Consider the following 15,836-nt stretch of genomic DNA (forward strand, 5'->3'; position numbering starts at 1 on the left):
CAGAAAGAAAGGTCTGAAGGATAATGCCACCCTCTCAGCTGCCTGCTCATCACAGCCCTCTGTAGACTTGTTGAGCTCAATGCCACAGGATGTTAGAGAGAACGCAGAGGTGTTTGGGGAGGGTGGCTGACACACACACACCGTGTTCCTCTACCCACCCACTGCGTCATACATGAGCACAAATGAACACCTGAATAATGCCCAAGTCACCGAGACGCAAGGAGACACAAAGCAAGACATATGACAAAAGATCCCACCATTTATTCATCGTTGCTGGAGGCCCATTCGGTGCACGTTTCCACGCAGCCAGAGTGGGGGGACGAGGTGCAGCCGGAGGGCTCGTGCCAGCATTGATGGAACAGATCAGGTTTCCACCAAAGAGAAAGAATCCCGACTGCAAGGGGCGCTGGAGAACGACCACCAGCAAGAATCCACGACAGGAAAGGCAGACACACAACAGGAGGAGGAGGAGGAGGAGACTCCAGGAGCAGCTGAGAACTAACCATCCACCGACATCACTCCCCCCGGCCCCCCCGCCTTCGCTCCCAGTCCAGTCCTCAAGGGCCCGGCGAGACAAGAGGGGGCCAAGCAAACCTGGCCGTTCCTCCTTTTAAACTTGAGGACAGGAATAGATTCGGTCCATAATAATAATAATATTGTTAAAAAAACCAGTTCCATGAATGTGGGGAGAGACTCGGCTGTGATTCAGCTTCTCACAAAAGGAGGAGGCCATTCATTCACAAGGCAGCGTGACGTCAAAGGCAGGAAGGGATGGAGGGGCTACCCCTGCACCGGCTGCACTGCCAACGTTCTCCTGACAGAAGACGCCATCCCTGGAGAGGAGCCGGAGGGAGCAAGCGCATGCAGGACCCCCACCGGAAGGGGAGGCGGCAGGCTCACCTTGCGACAGTGGCAGCTGATGGGTTACAGGGCAATCTCCGCAAGACCTGCATGGGAAGAGAAGACCAAGAAAGGGGGCAAGGGGGGGCAGGCAATGGCGTCAGCCCACCCGAATTGGATCGGGACCCTGGAGTGGAAAGACCAGGAGTTTAAGGGGGTGGGTGGGTTGAGGGACTAAAGAACTCAGAAAAATCAACGGCAGGTTTCTGAAAATGGGAATCCAGCTTTCGGGGAAGTACGAGTGATCCCTACCCTTCCAAGAAGGGTCGGAAGAGATGGGGAAGAGCTGGCAGAGGCCGGGCTGGGGGCTCAGCGTTGTAATCTTAGGTACAGCAGGGATGCGCCTGGGCCGGCCCTTCCCAAACCCTCAAGTAGGACCGAAGACGACAAAGCAAAGGGGACCTACCCAGTTTCTGGGAGTCCTTGGTAGCCCAAACCAGGCAGTAGTGCTGCATGAGCTGTTCAAGCAGCTCCTTCTCATCAAGGAACTCCAGTGCCTCGATCCTGGAAGGAAGCAGATAGGAAGGACAGCGGTGGACACAGAGGCACGCAGAGAAACCTCTGACCCAAGAAATCCACAGGAGGGATCCGGGAGGGGGGGAGGAGGAGGGAAGACAGCTGGACCCAAATCTCCAGAGAGATTTGGGTTCCAAACCCCAACTCAGCTCAATCCTTGGGTTCCAATCCTTCCTCAGCCATGAAGCCAGATGTGACCAAAAAAAGAAGGCACCTCTGGCCTGTTGCCTGGAGCCCTGTGGGAGATGGGCAGGCCATGGGCGCACAAGTGAATCCATCAGAGTCGCAAGCAGTGGGAGGCAAGGGGCCAGACCAAGCCAAGGGAGGACTGTCAGGTAAGGGAGGGGTCACCCAAATGGACCGCCGTAGGAGTAACTGTGGAGAAGCTGCACAGAAGCCAGGTAACTCTTATGACCAGCAAACTCTCCTGCTGGTGATGTTTCTCCGCTCCCTTGCACAGGTGTCATTTACTGAATGGGATCTGGGCCATCATGATTTATTCCAAAAAGTCACAAGGGTTTTTTTTTTCTTGACTGAACAAAATGAAGCAGCTAGGACAGAAAAAAGAAAGGTAACCCATTTGCCAAAATTAACCGCCATCTAGGGGATCTATTTTGCTCCTGATGTTGTTTGTTCGTTTGTTTCTGGAAAGAATACCAGAACAAGCGGCTGACGTTGCTTGCCATTCTGTCTGCAACAGAGGAGATGAAAATGTCGTCCCAGCCTAGCGCACGGCCTTGACACCCTGACCAGCAAGAGAGAAAAACAGGTGCCAGGCACCGCAGGCTTCCTCTGGTGGAGAAGCCAGTGTAAGGGACTCACCTCCTGACATCCTCTGGGGGCAAACAATTGTAGACGGTCACCATATCTATCGCATTGGCTGTCTCCCAACCGCTGAGTAAGAACCTCTCCTTCTGTGGATGAAAGACAGTGAGATTTTTTTTTTTAAGACCAGGTTCTTCCATCTCAAGAAAGAAGAGTGTGTGTGTGTGTGTGTGTGAGAGAGAGAGAGAGAGAGGAGGGGGCAGGGACCCTTGGAACCAAGGCATAACCCACACAGGCTGACCACCCCGTGCAACGTTGTGGGGTGTAGTCTAAAACAGTGCCATGCCAAGGTTTGCTGGTGGGACAGTCAGGTCTGGAGCCCAGTTCCCACCCCATGGGAGGGCTGGGGAGCCCCATCCAGAAAGCCTGACCTGGGTATCCAGAGATCTGCAGTCTTCCACCCCAACCAGGCTGCACTGCCTGCTCTTCAGATTCTCAATCATGATCTGCCCAAAGCGGTCGCCCATATTCACCTGGAAAGGACGCCAGAGAGCGGCTTGGAAGGGAGGCAAGACTTCTGCCAGATAAACCAGTACGATCTACTCGCACTCCTACCCCTCACCCTCCCTCTTTGTTCAGAAAGTCTCAGGCCGATATACTTCTTCCCCACCAGACCCATAAGCAAAAATTCTCCTTCCACCTTGATTCTTGAACACACAGACACCCGGCCCCTATTCTTCTTTCCTTTTATGTTAGAAAGGTGATCAGAAACAGCTTGTTCCAGGGGATCGCTAGGGACCTCTCCCACGGCTTCCATTTCCACCTCCACCTGGATTCATATTCAAAATTAGGGTATCTAATCGCTCATCTGCATTTCCGCCCCCATCCAGCAGTTTCTCCTTTTCATGTGGACGTGGCTCGCAGCGCCACTCAAACTGCCAACCCTCTGGAAGCGTCAACCAATTAACATTTCATAAAGTTACATAAGACCGCTCACAATGCGGCTTCCAGAGGTTCAACCACCTCTGACTCAGTAGCTATTCTTCCCCATAAAAAGATTATTAGTACGACGTAAAAGGATCTTTGCTGTTGGGCTGTGGGGGAGAGGGACGGCCCGCCCACTAACTATAAGTGTCCCTCCTCCTCCTCCTCGCCTTCCTTCAGAAGCCCTGCATTCTGACAGGCCACCTATCGGGAGGCTTGCGATTCTGGCCTTGCAATTCTACCTCCGTGGCCACTTCCTCAGGGAGAGTGAAGCCTGGGGGGTTTCTGCCCTGTCAAAGGCATGGGGAAACAACAGCCACCCCAACCTACCTGCTCATAGTTGATAAACATGGCTGTCGGGAACATGCCGGCCACCCACTTGAGGAGATGAGCAGAGTGCTCCGGAGTCATGTAGATCAGCACACATTCTGCCACGAGAAGAGTCGGCAACCTTGCCACATAGGGTTGGGGGGGGGGGAGAGAGAGAGAGAGAGAAAGAGGTGGGGGACAGAGGTCAGATTGTTTTCCTTCTGGCACCAGGATCTCCAGAGACCCAGGGAAGGGACAGCTGGCTCAGCCGTCTGCCCTTCCAGAGACCGGCATATTGCAGCACTACAACAGCAGGACTGCTTCACATGGATCCCCCCCCCCCCACAGGACTGCCTTAGCGCTCACAACAGACTCAGGGGATTTCCTTTCCAGACAGCAGTGCTACGGGATAAATCTGCCACTGCAACAACAGACAGGGCCCAGGATGAAATGTCTTCAGGAAGCAGACAGCATGCTCTGATGCCAGCAGCAGACCTTCTGCAGTTAAATTGAGAAGACAAGTGACCTCCCCCCCCCCCTTTCTTAATGCCTTTCTAGGGAAGGACCTATGTAACCAAGACCTGAATGGTTTGAGATTAGTCATCTCTGCCCGGCTCTAACTGAATGGGGGTAAAGAACTTTGAAGGCTTCTCTTTCTGAACCATGTATGATCCTCTGGCCATTCAGAAGAAGCAAGGACTCCTGTGGCACAATTCAGTTTATAACAGGAATTATGGACCAGAGAGCCTCACCCAGTTAAGATCACTTGCCACGTGTCCTTAATGGTATCCATTTCCTTAGTGAGCCACCAACCCCAAGATGTGTACTTGTCTGGCTCACACAACTGGTTGTGCAGTAAGGTGTTCTTGGTATATGGCTCTCCAAACACTAGAAGTGCTCGTGTGCATGATTCTGCGACAGGATTTGGGCTAGTTTTAAACTCTTCTCAACATTATTACACAACCAGTTGCATTTTAATATACAACTTACTGCGTGCTTTCATTGTAGCTTGTGTTTTACTTGTTTTGTAAGCTTCCTTAGGTCCCCCAGTGGGAGAAAGGAGAGAGACAGGTGTGAAGCAAAGAGTGTGAAACTAAGAGGGGGTGTGCTGGAGACGAAGGAAAGGGGTTTCTGCACTTAGATGTACTCTCCACCTTCAAAAGACAAATATGGGTGTTCTCACAGGGCTTTCCTCTCCTGAAACACATGCACGAGGAGGGTCCTTTTGCCATCTCCAAGACAACCACGGACTTTGGGAGCTGACAGGGTCTGCACTAGCAGCTTCCTTCTGGAAAATCCTATCATGGTCTTAGTTTCCTCCAGCGGCCATGGTTCTCCCAAGATGTCAAGTTTCCTCCGGCCCCACAAGGCCTGAAGCTGGAACTTTTTAGAGACTGAACATCCTGCTTATCAATGACTTAAAAACCCACGTGACAGAGTGGAGTCTCCCCATCAGGCAGAAATCAAGCAGTTCAGCACAAGGGGCTCTATAACCAGAACATGGCAGAAAGATACAAGAAAGAGGTTTGGCTGGATTACTCCTCCCTCATCAATAGCCTGAAATCAAGGAACAGCCCCCCCAACACCACTGGTGGTATACCAATAACTGAGTAACTTTTCTCATGAGGTGACTTTTCAATATTCATAGCAAAAAAAAGGGGGGGGAATGAACAGCTAGAAGCAAAAAGAGATCCATGCTAAGGAAGTGTGTGAGTGGGTGGGAGGGAGGTGGGAGAACCAGTGGGATAAAAAGATGGCAAATCAACGCAGCTCTGCACTGCTTGAGTTGCCTATGAATTTGCTTCCTGCCGTTCCTGCTGCCCGGCCACCAGGAGGGCCCATCCTCCTGCGCTTCTCAGCCTACAAAGAAGTCAAAGCTATGGGCAGGCATTTCGGAGCTTGAGGTGTACATTTGGGCAACCCTCCAGAGGGGAAACAGGGAGGAATCGGCACTCCCTCATCCCTTATGGGAAGGCATCTCAAAAAGGCAGACGTGAATGCAGAGGAAGCACAGCATCTGGAGAGAAACAGATGCTATACTCTGAGTGTAACTGCAGTTGCCACATTAAGCAGCACACAACCGTGGGCCACTTGGTCTCACACCTCCTCCCAGAAATCACCAGAGCCCTGCAAAACCATGTGGAGAAACAAGCCCCTCTCAAAGGCCACAACTTGACCAGAGGAACCCAACTGATGCCACAATAAAGTTCAACGCAGTATAGGAAGGGTTGCCTTCCCTTCGTGGATCTGAATGCCATTAACAGCACTTAAAGCTTTGTAAAACAAGAGTGTCTTTGACTTCTGCTCTTACTGTGCATCCAGGTTGCATTTCTTCAGATTTTCTTCCAGCTTCGGCAGGTCTCTGAGATCTGCACCAATGATGGCGTATCGACTGGAGTCCAGACTGTGAGCATCTGTGGAGGGATCGGCAGATTAACAGAGGTTAGAAAGCTAAAGGCTAAAACTCTAAACCCAACAGAAGAGGCGCTAGACTTTAGCTATCGGTTTGTTATATAAAACCCACCTTCACTTCAGTGAACACCAAGGAGCAAGCAATGCCGCTTTGCTCCATTGTGCTTTTAACATCACAACAACCCTGTGAGGAAGGGCTAGGCTACGAGAGACCGGGACGGGCTGGACCCGATGATCCATAGGGTCCCTTCCAGTTCTAAGAGGAGGATGACCAACCCAACTTCCGAGTTGTGGTATCACAACCCAAAAGCTGGATGCTGAGAGTAATCCTGAACCACGAAGAAAAAGCATCCACTGATTCTTCCCCAAGATCAGAATCAAAACTGTCTTTCTGCGATATGTTCCCCTCTACCAAGGCTACTGCAATAAGCCACCAAGAGTTGGGATCCCAGATTAAGAGCCACCATAAAACACCCAACTAGGTTCCTGATCCCAAAAGGATCCTTTAATATTTGAGACAGACCATTTCAGAGTTTTACGCCCGCTATCATTAAAAAAAGCACCCTCGGGTCTTCAACCTGACATTTGCCAGAGAGCTTCCCCTTTTCACCCTTGCCCCTCACCCTGCAGAGGAGAGACGTCAAAGAGCTTCTGCTCTTGTCCACCTGGATGCTTTTTAACACTTGGCCGCTTCCCTTTCTAAGCAGCGCAAGAGAAGCACCAAACAGGAGCGGAGCGTACAAACTTTGAGCCTGCACTGAAAGATGGGGAGAGCAAAGAATGCCTAGCTGACTCTCTTTTGTCAAGAGAGTGCCAGCACATTTCAGGATGCTGTGTATAGTAGGGGCTGGTGAAAAGCAGAGGAAAAGTTAGATTCTCTCCTTCCAGCACAGTCCCAAAAATATTAACAAAATCCCCACACGGCAGAACCGAGGGAGGAGGGCCAAGTAGCTCTGGCAATGGCACTTTTACAGATGGATTTTAAGAACAACTCACCTATCAGGAGAGACTCTCCTGAATGGGTTTCCGTAATTGGTTTTGACAGGGGAGGCTTGGATCTGTGGGAGAGAAGGACAAAAAGGAAGGGAGAGGAAGGAGTCAGTGAGCCCTCGGGAACCTCCTCCTCCTCTTTCATGAAGCATGCAAAGAGCGGGAGGAGGCTGTGACTGCCCTCTACTGGGAAGAGCCCACTAGGCCTGACTGCAGTGCATGTGAAGTGAGCAATGGGCCCTGCAAGAAACAAGTGGGTGGGTGGATGGTCAGGAGAGAAGGGTGTCCCCCCCCCCCGAGACAACCTGGAGAGGAACAGAGAGAGAAAGGAGGCAGGGACTGCAGCACGGACAAGGTGGCAGGAACAGAATGGACTCCAGGGGCACCCAGGCTGCTCTGTTTCCACTTTCCAAAAGCAGGCAACCCACTGAGCCTTCTGGATCTCCCTCTCCAGAAGGAACAAGAAACAAAAATGAACAACAACTTCCTGGCACCTCAAACTCCCACATGCTTTGATCTGGCATAATTCCTTTTGTGGAGCGCAGCTCCCTTCTGCGGAGCCAGAGTAAATCCAAAGAGTGGGCAAGAGCGTACAAAGACTTCCTAGAAGAAACAGAACGCGTTGGGTCTTTACTACAGAGCCACAACCGTCTCTTGTTTTTGCCTCAGCAGACAGATGCGGCGACCTCTCTGGGAACTCATGTAACAAGAAGCAGTTCTTAGGCAGCAGGAAACCCAGGGGATGTTTTAAAAAACCAATTGTAAACAAAGCAAATGGACTTCGAACAACTGCTATTGCCTACCTCAGATCTGCCTCAGTACAGCCAATCCCCCAAAGCTGATACACTAGCTCTGCTCTGTTAAACGTGACTTTGCTAGCTAGAACAAATTCATAGTGGATTTTTTTTTATTTATCACCTTGGGTACTTTTAATAAAAAAGGCAATGGGGAAACGCTTTTCGCAAGACGATGTTTTCACAAGACAGCGATTTCAATGGAATGAATTAACATGGTCTTGCGGGGCACCACTACAGCTAAATACAGAATGTTGGCCGATGGAAGTTTTCCAGAACTGAGGAAGATATATGTGTGCCAAACTAATCACAGCCCTTCCCCAATGTTCACATGTTCCTCTTTCATGATAGATGTGTCAACTAACCAGAGATACCATAAACTGGGACCTACTCTGTTCCATCTCACATGGATGCCCTCCTGAACGTACATTTCCTTCTTTAGAGAAATGTGAATGATAATCATTTGACCCAAGTTCATATCCAGCACACACCAAAGAACTTACTTGATATTATGAATTTTCCTTGTGACGATAGTCGGAAAATCAACTTCAAAGTATTTTCTAGGAAGCAGATTCTCATCCTGAGAAGGAAACAAAAGTCTACACTATCAGTTGAAAGTGATCTGGGCGAAAGCAAATGATTTGTCCCTCAGCTTTATTGGTTTTACCCTTATGTGCCAACAAGTTGCTTCTGACTTATGGTAACCCTATAAATTAACCCTCAAAAAGTCTCGTAATAGTCCTGTCTATTCTAGGTCCTTAAGACTATGGCTTCCTTTATTGTGTCAATCCCTCTTATGCTAGATCTTCCTCTTTTCCTTCAGCCTTCAACTTTTTCTATCATTACTGCCTTTTCCAGCGAGTCTTTTCTTTCTACGATAAAGCACAATAACCTTAGTGTAGTCACTTTAGGTTCTAGTGAGAGTTCAGGCTTCATTTACTCTTGAAGCTAATTCTCCCACCCCCAAAACTGTTTCCATAGGTTGAGGAAATGCTTTTGTGTTGCAGAGAGAATTCTGGGACTACCTAGACCTGGTGTGCCTCATTTGTACCTGAGTGAAGTGGAATAAGGAAAGCAACTGGACAGATCACTCTTCAGAGAATTATACCTCACTGCTTAACTTTTTGCTGAAGAAACTCTGCCTCCCCTACACAACGCAGAATTAAAAAACATACCCTGCTGCCTGCAATTTCAGTGAAAAAGAAAAAGGCTTTCAGAAGAAGCCTCTAGAGGTCACTCTAGAGTCATGCAGCCCTTGCTACCTTATTATCATCATAAGCTGTTATCACCTTTAATTTCCAGAAAAGGGTATCCATGCCAGCACCAAGGTTTATAATTTGGCAGTTGTGTTCAGTTTTCTCTAAGAAAGCCTTAAGCAAGCGACCAACTCCCTGGACACGGGCATAATATCCTAAGACGAAAAGAACACTGTCAGGAAAATACCAATTGCCTGACAGTTCCTACAGTTTCCAGTAAAAAACCTCTACCTTCTTCCTCCTGGCATTCCCGCCCCTCCAACAAGTAAATGCCAACGTACTAACCTAGCCCCTACTTGCACACGAGCGAACCCGATGACCCCAACCATACCTACCACGGCTGATTTCAGGTGCCTTCCTCTCTTTCGGCTGCCTCACAAAATGTTCGATGTAAGGATCCTTCCAGTAGCCCTTATTGACAGCATATCTAATGAGGAGATGAAAAGACCCCGTTCTTTCAGGTATTTTATGCTAGACCAGGAGGACTTATTAGGCAAATTCAAAGCGGCTCCTGTTAAGGGAAGCTAAGAATGGAAGGCCTACACTCACTCACTCACTCACTCACTCACTCACTCACTCACTCTCTCACTCTCTCTCTCTCTCTCTCTCTCTCTCTCTCTGTGTGTGTGTGTGTGTGTGTGTGTGTGTGTGTGTGTGTGTGTGTGTGTGTGTAGCTTCCCCTGGGAGTCGCCGTCCACGAGCCCCCTCCCCCTCAGCAGGCCAGGGAGCCCCCCCCACACGCACATATCGGGCCGGCGGAAAGGGGGCTCCCGGTGACGGCCCCGTCCGGGCCCCCCTCGTCGTCGTCGTCGGCCTCCCTCAGACCCACCGCTTGCACTGGGAGGCGTCGTCGCAGGTGCCCCGCACGGCTTCGTCGGAGGAGGCGGCCGACACCCCCACCAGGTCCCGGGAGGCGGCAGCCATGGCGGGGAAGAAGGGGAGGCCGGACCGGGGGAAGAGAAGAGGCTCAGTGGCCCGAGAACGAAAGCGAGGCCGCCGCCGCCATGCCGCCCGGATCACCTCAGAGCGCCGCTTCCCCCACCTGCCCCCAACGCGGGCGCCTATTGGGCGACTGGCACCGTCCCGCCCCCTCCCCCAGAGACACCCGCTCTTTTCATTGGGCGGTGGCGTCGTCACCTCTCAGCTGCACCCAATCAAAGCAGAGAGGAGCCTTCGGCCGGGAAGGAAACCGAAGGGAAAAAATACAGTCTAACACTAGCGTCCCCCGTGACGTCAGGGTTTGTTTTGACCGCGGCGAGCGCCGGCCCTCCTTCTACCCGCTCGCTCTCTATGGTTAGATGCGGCCTCCTGCGTCAGGTGACTTCCGGCCTCCGACGAGACAGGGAGCCCGCAGAACCGGAAGTTAGCGGCGGCTTCCGGTGGAAGGGGAGGTGGGTGGGAGCGAGCGAGCCCGAAGGAGCTGAGAGAGGCCGGGCAGGCGGGCGGGCGTCCCTTCGTCAGTCAGTCAGGCTGTCGGTGGCGGCGCCAGTTCGGGGCTGCCGGAAGGCGGAGGGAAGGGGAGCTAGAGCCGCCGCCGCCGCTGCTCAGCCGCCATCATGAAGAAGCAGTTCAACCGCATGAAGCAGCTGGCCAACCAGACGGTGGGCAGGTGAGAAGGGAGGGAGGGAGGGAGGGAGAGGGCTCGGGTTGCCATGGCGACGGGGGGAGGGGGAGGGGGAGGAGTGCCTCCCCACCCCCCACCCCGGTTCTGGCGGGACCGGAGGGTGGCCGGGCGACCTCTTTCCTTCCCTCTTGCGCTGAGGCACCTCCGGAAAAAAGCAGCAGGAGCGACGCCCAGGTTGGTTTGATTCAGTCGTAGGCCGCCTTTCTCCCGAGGAGGGGGACCCAAGGCGGCTCACCGTATCAAAAATCGCAGCCTTCGAGTTAGGCGTTGGCAAACAAGTAAACTCTCTGCTAATTAAAATGCAGTCGAGTCAATCAAAGCCAATTTCCCCCTGCTTTCTTTGCTATTGTGCTCTCCTTTGGAGGGGCACCTGTTTTCTCCTTTTTTGTTCTTCTCATGGTTGCCTTCATTATTTTGTTTATTTAAAATGTTCTTCACTCCAGTTTTTCTCCTTGAAAAGGGCCCAAGTGAAAGGCGGTATTTTAAAGTTGAAAGCGATGGGTATTCAATGGTGGTTGACATCATTAAAAGGCAATGAGTAAAGGGGCATCTTACATCATGAACAGGCAATATTAAAGCTTAGAACAATAAATATATACAGTATATAAAAAGTCACTCTGAGGAATGGAAAGCACAAACATGGGAAACACAAGTAGGAATGAAAAATCCAATCAAAGCACTTATGTCTGAAAGTCCACCTAAAAATCACATACAGGTAGCTGGTTACTGAGGGAAGGCTCCGTATTAAAAAAAATCTGTTTGAAATACACGATCGTATCCCAGAGAGAGAAAGATCTGTGACCCCAATTGTAATCTCTTTTGGCATTTACCTGGTCAAGGGGCACTGGGGAGTAAAATTAATATTACCTCTGAATTTCTAGTACATTGTGGAACACCCCATTCCTCTTGTTTTGTTTCCTCTAAAAATCCTGCGTGTGTTGTCTCATCCCTCTTCTTAATACCTTAGATTCCTGAGCAGATAAACTGTTAGGTAAGATAAATATAAATTAGAGGAAGAAGGAAGTGTTTTGATTCAGGGATGCTTTGATTTGTCCCAGTTTTTGGTCATACAAGGAGGATGCTGTGCTTCAAATGAAGGTGAAGCGCCTAATACCAAATATTTTCATTTCCGTGAATCATGGGACCTGTTCTGCCTTCTCCCTCCCAGTCTCCTGTTTCAGCTTGGAGGTTATAATTCTGTCCTATCTTACAGGCTTATATTATAAAGATCATGGAATGATTATGCTTTTTTTTTAGCAACCTACCTGCTCCCAAGTGATATATAAATGATAACTGTTGTTTTCTGTTTAACTTTTATTGTTGTATTTTTTCAGTATTGCCTTTCCAATGTCATTGGTACTTCCTTTTTCTCATTATTCTGCTATAGCCCTCAAAAAACAAAGGGCTGGAGGTGGGAGTGGGGAATTGCTGAAGCAGTGAGATGCTGTGGAAATGCGCCATTGAATCCTGTCTGCTAACTGTAGATGTAAACCTGTTGTTAATGGTGCAGTTTAGAGCAGCCATTCTCTGTGGGGGCCCATATGGTCCCCTGAGGGGTCCTGGCACATTTGAAGGGGACCACAGACTGGAAACAGTTCCTTCACACACATCACCTTATGAAGTTCGTTACACAATTTGTACAATCCTGATTCGGCCTGTATTTCTTTCATATTGGGCTTATGGCCATGGGCCCAAAAAAAAAAGATTGAAAATGGCTGGTTTAGAATATTTAGGGACTTCAGATACACTTGCAGTAGTTCTTAGATTGTGAGATTCTTGCGGATAATGGGGCTGAAGCTGAGAGGGTGAACTACCACAGTCTCCAGCAAATTCACAACAGAAGCCAGGCCTAACCCAGAGTCTTCTTGGCTCCCAAGTCGGTCCCTTAGCTCCTCGGCTACTCTCTCGTGCCTTTCTGCTATTGTATCTCTGGAGCCAGGCTATCTAGTAGGATCAATGCCAATTGCCTTTTTAATGCTGTTTACTGAAAGTTCTTATTGTTCAGGTCTGGAGAAATGTACAGAGTGTTCTCCTTTGAAAGACGCTTGTAGAAATCCTTTCGGGGATCCGGTTGACAGGGAGAACAGGAGCTTAGCTGTAAGTGACCTTTGCCTACGGCTGTGTGTGTGTGTGTGTAGGGTGAGGTCTTTTGCTGCACTCCCAGAAGATCTGCTGCTATCAGTTCAGTTTATTGCTGGTGCTCTCGGAGTCTGCTGAGCAGGAGCTATCTGTTCGCATTCATTTGCCAGGCGGTGCATTATTGGGATCCTCCAGAGGCCAGTGATGTTTGCTTATGCATAAGCCCAGCGTATGCACAAGTTAGAGGAAGTTCTTGTCTCTCCCTTTATTTTGGGTTAAGTGGGGAACACTTAGAGAATTTGTCTCTTTTGCCTCCTTGGCGCTCAAACACCATAGTCCCCAAAGTTGGTCAACCTCAGAATGATGATATATCAAGTACACTTTATTATTTCTGGTTCCATTTGTTTGACATTTGAAGCCTAATTAACCTGAAGCATCCCAGCACAGGGTTCATTGGAACAATATGAAGTTCAATCATCCGTGTAACATTAACTTTATAAAATATCAAGTCAGCTTGCAGCCAGATTGATCTTTATGAAACGCAGCATGTCTGAAATAGGTTTTGTCAATTGTTTACAAGAGGAGAGTTGTACACACACAGGACAGCTATCATAGTCACCTCCTGGGTCAGTTTGTGCTGCTGAAGCGCTGAGCAAGGTGCTGTGGAGAAGGCTTGCTTGGTTGATGCTACAATTTTATGCCGCCGTGTGTGCAAGGGAACCTAATCCATGGCACCTTCATGGAAATACGGTGGCTGGTAAAGAAAAGACAAGAAAGTGGCGGGGCTGTGGAAAAACCTCTTATTCCTGGGGTTTGGCAGGTGCCCTCAATGCATGACACATTCTCTAGGACCGCAGGAACTCTTTCCAGAATGACAGGAAGGTGGCGTCACTTGTTATTTGGTGTGTGCGAGATGAGGTCAAAGGGTGTAGCCTGTCATGCTTTGTAGCTGACAGCATCGTATTTGGGAGCTGCCAGGCGTTTCATTGGCTTTAATGCCACCTGTATTTGGGCTTCTTTAACCAGGAACTGGGATTTTGTTTCACCTTGCGGAGAAAGCCTTAAACAGAGGGTTAGCCTTTGCCAGAGCGCCTCTGATGCCACCTTGTACGTCCATGCCTGGCAGTTAAGATTGCCGTGAGATGTTTGTAGGATTATAGCCTTAGAGCTTCTCTGCAGTTTCACATCCCCATCTGCTTTCAGTTCGCATTTGTTTTGAAGGAGGGCTCCGAGGCTGAAAGAGACTCAAGTGAGGAAGAGAGTTGGATGATTGGGTGCTCCTCTTTCCTATACAAGGAAAATGGTTTCCAGAACCAGCTCTGCAAGGCAGAGCAAAGTGGATGCCTCAGGCGGTGGCAGATGCTGGGAAGCAGCAGGTCACAGTCGGACAGGGTTGTTTGTGTCACCTGCCCTGCCCTGTATCCCCCAAAGTAGGCAGTCGCCCACAGGTACTGGGCAGGAGAGGGACCTGTTTCCCAATGCTGAAATCAGACTGAATGGCTCATCCAGTTGGCTGCTGTATAGCGGTGCCTCAGGGTGTTTCCAGCCCTGAGTTTGGTAGTAGTTTCATTTCCTCTCCTTATCGTCTCAGCGGTTTGAGAATAGCACCAAAGGTTGACTTGGCTTGCCGTATAAGACATTGCTCTGACTGCTTCTCCCACAGAATTTGTATGGGCTGTCATAGGTGGCTGTCTTACCAAGCCCTAGAAAGTTTGCCGTAAGTCAGAATTGACTTGACAAGCACACCCCTGTTGGTTGTTGTAGGTGGCAGTCGCTAGTTGGGCATGCCACTCTTTTCTGTATAACTTTTCATTCCAAGCCATTAAATAAGCAGGAAAGAAAATGTCTCTGGGCTTCTGCACGTGGACAAATCATTCTGTTCTTTTTTTACTGTCTTGTTTTATAAGCCTGTATTGTGTGATCTTCCGCCATTCAACATGAGTTGTCATTGTCCCAGCTCGAAATTAATGACTGCAACTTGTTAAAATCTTCTGCAAGGCAGGAGGAAATCGAAGTTAATATGTTCGTTAATCTTCCTCGGGCTCTGCTTCAAGAATGTTTTGACTCTCATTCCAGTAGAATCTGCTGAGCTGGTAGGACTTGGCTGGCTTTCGGTCGGTTGGGAATTGGATCCTGCGTGCGTTCCTCCCCCTCGTTTTTCAGCTCCTGATTTCTCCTAATGTGAGGCATTCTGGATCTTACAATGCAGGAAGCATTTCAGAAGTATTCTGGCCTTAAAGCCTTAGTGGTTTTTCTCCTGGAAATTTCTTGGAGTTGAATCCTCCCTCTTATAAATGATCTTCTTGAACTTTGCTGTACCTTTTCTCCAGCCTTTTCGAAAGTGAAACCGTTTCTTCCTTGTGTCTCATGAAATGAATTGTAACCCGCAAACATACATCTCAAACTCCTGAAGCTGCTGCCGTGTTTTTGTTTTGCTTTGTTGTTCTTTATACATGCTTGTTCATGCTTATTGTTCTCCTTGGGTTTGGAGGCAGGAGTACACTTTATTTATTTATCTCTGCAGTGCAGGGCTTCTAAATTATCCGCCAGAATATTTCCACAATTGGAAGGTGTCATACTAATTTCATGCAGGATCAATGTGTCCTTCAGAGTGAAGAAATTATGGTCGGATTATTTTTGAGGTTCAAAGATGAGTGTGGATCCTCATGTATGAAGCTGTCAGCATGGAGCTGTCAGCAGGCTTGAAGGAAACCCTAATATTGGCAGAGATGTTTAGGGGAAACTCCAGCTCCCTCCCCCCCCCAATAGCAGCCCTCTGTGGACGGAGCGTGTGAAGGGAATGGGAAGGAGAATGATGTGGGCAGTGAATGGCACAGAGTGTTGCAGAGGAGAAAATGATTGACTGGAGTGCCAAGCAGGAGCCTTGCTTACTATGGCAGGTCGCTGCCAGTCCCATGAACAGGGATCCCTCTTCTTTTGATCATTCTTCGGCACCTTCTCTTGCCAAAAGAAGGTGCGGGTCAGTACAGTCACAGCTGGGGTTATGGGGTGAGAGAGATAACCCTTTGGGCACCTTCCCACTCTTTGACTCTGTCAATCACAGAAGGTCCCAGTGTTTGTGTGGAGTGTATTTTGGGGGGCAGAAGCTGGTCGTTGGGTCGAACTGAGGGTTTCTTGAGGTATTTTCTTTGCAAAGCTGTCACAGGAATGCAGCCTGGGAGAAATCTCCATCAAACTACGCTGAAC

At 49.4% G+C, this 15,836-nt stretch overlaps 2 protein-coding genes across 5 annotated transcripts in view; one reads left to right on the plus strand and one right to left on the minus strand.

Annotated features, from left to right (window-relative positions):
• Nucleotides 1–239: 239 nt before the first annotated feature.
• Nucleotides 240–9,987, minus strand: LCMT1 (leucine carboxyl methyltransferase 1). Its single transcript, XM_020804838.3, has 11 exons — nucleotides 9,756–9,987; nucleotides 9,262–9,353; nucleotides 8,960–9,081; nucleotides 8,174–8,250; nucleotides 6,883–6,944; nucleotides 5,786–5,888; nucleotides 3,496–3,616; nucleotides 2,613–2,714; nucleotides 2,239–2,330; nucleotides 1,307–1,404; nucleotides 240–947 (listed from the first exon to the last, which is right to left on the minus strand). Exons 1-11 carry the CDS (start codon nucleotides 9,848–9,850, stop codon nucleotides 925–927), a joined length of 987 nt encoding a protein of 328 aa, XP_020660497.3. The 5' UTR covers nucleotides 9,851–9,987; the 3' UTR covers nucleotides 240–924.
• A 315-nt stretch (nucleotides 9,988–10,302) lies between these two features.
• Nucleotides 10,303–15,836, plus strand: part of ARHGAP17 (Rho GTPase activating protein 17) — a 40,381-nt gene continuing 34,847 nt past the window's right edge. For 3 of the 4 annotated variants that reach the window (XM_078381419.1, XM_078381418.1, XM_078381420.1), the window contains exon 1: nucleotides 10,576–10,724. In XM_078381419.1, coding sequence (XP_078237545.1) covers nucleotides 10,579–10,724 — 146 coding nt within the window. In that variant the 5' untranslated portion in view covers nucleotides 10,576–10,578. Of the gene's footprint in view, nucleotides 10,536–10,575; nucleotides 10,725–15,836 lie in introns of those variants that run through there. The other variant, XM_072982651.2, reaches the window with a different exon arrangement.

This window comes from Pogona vitticeps, chromosome 13 (genome assembly GCF_051106095.1).
Source record: "Pogona vitticeps strain Pit_001003342236 chromosome 13, PviZW2.1, whole genome shotgun sequence".
In the NCBI taxonomy this organism is placed as follows: domain Eukaryota; kingdom Metazoa; phylum Chordata; class Lepidosauria; order Squamata; family Agamidae; genus Pogona; species Pogona vitticeps.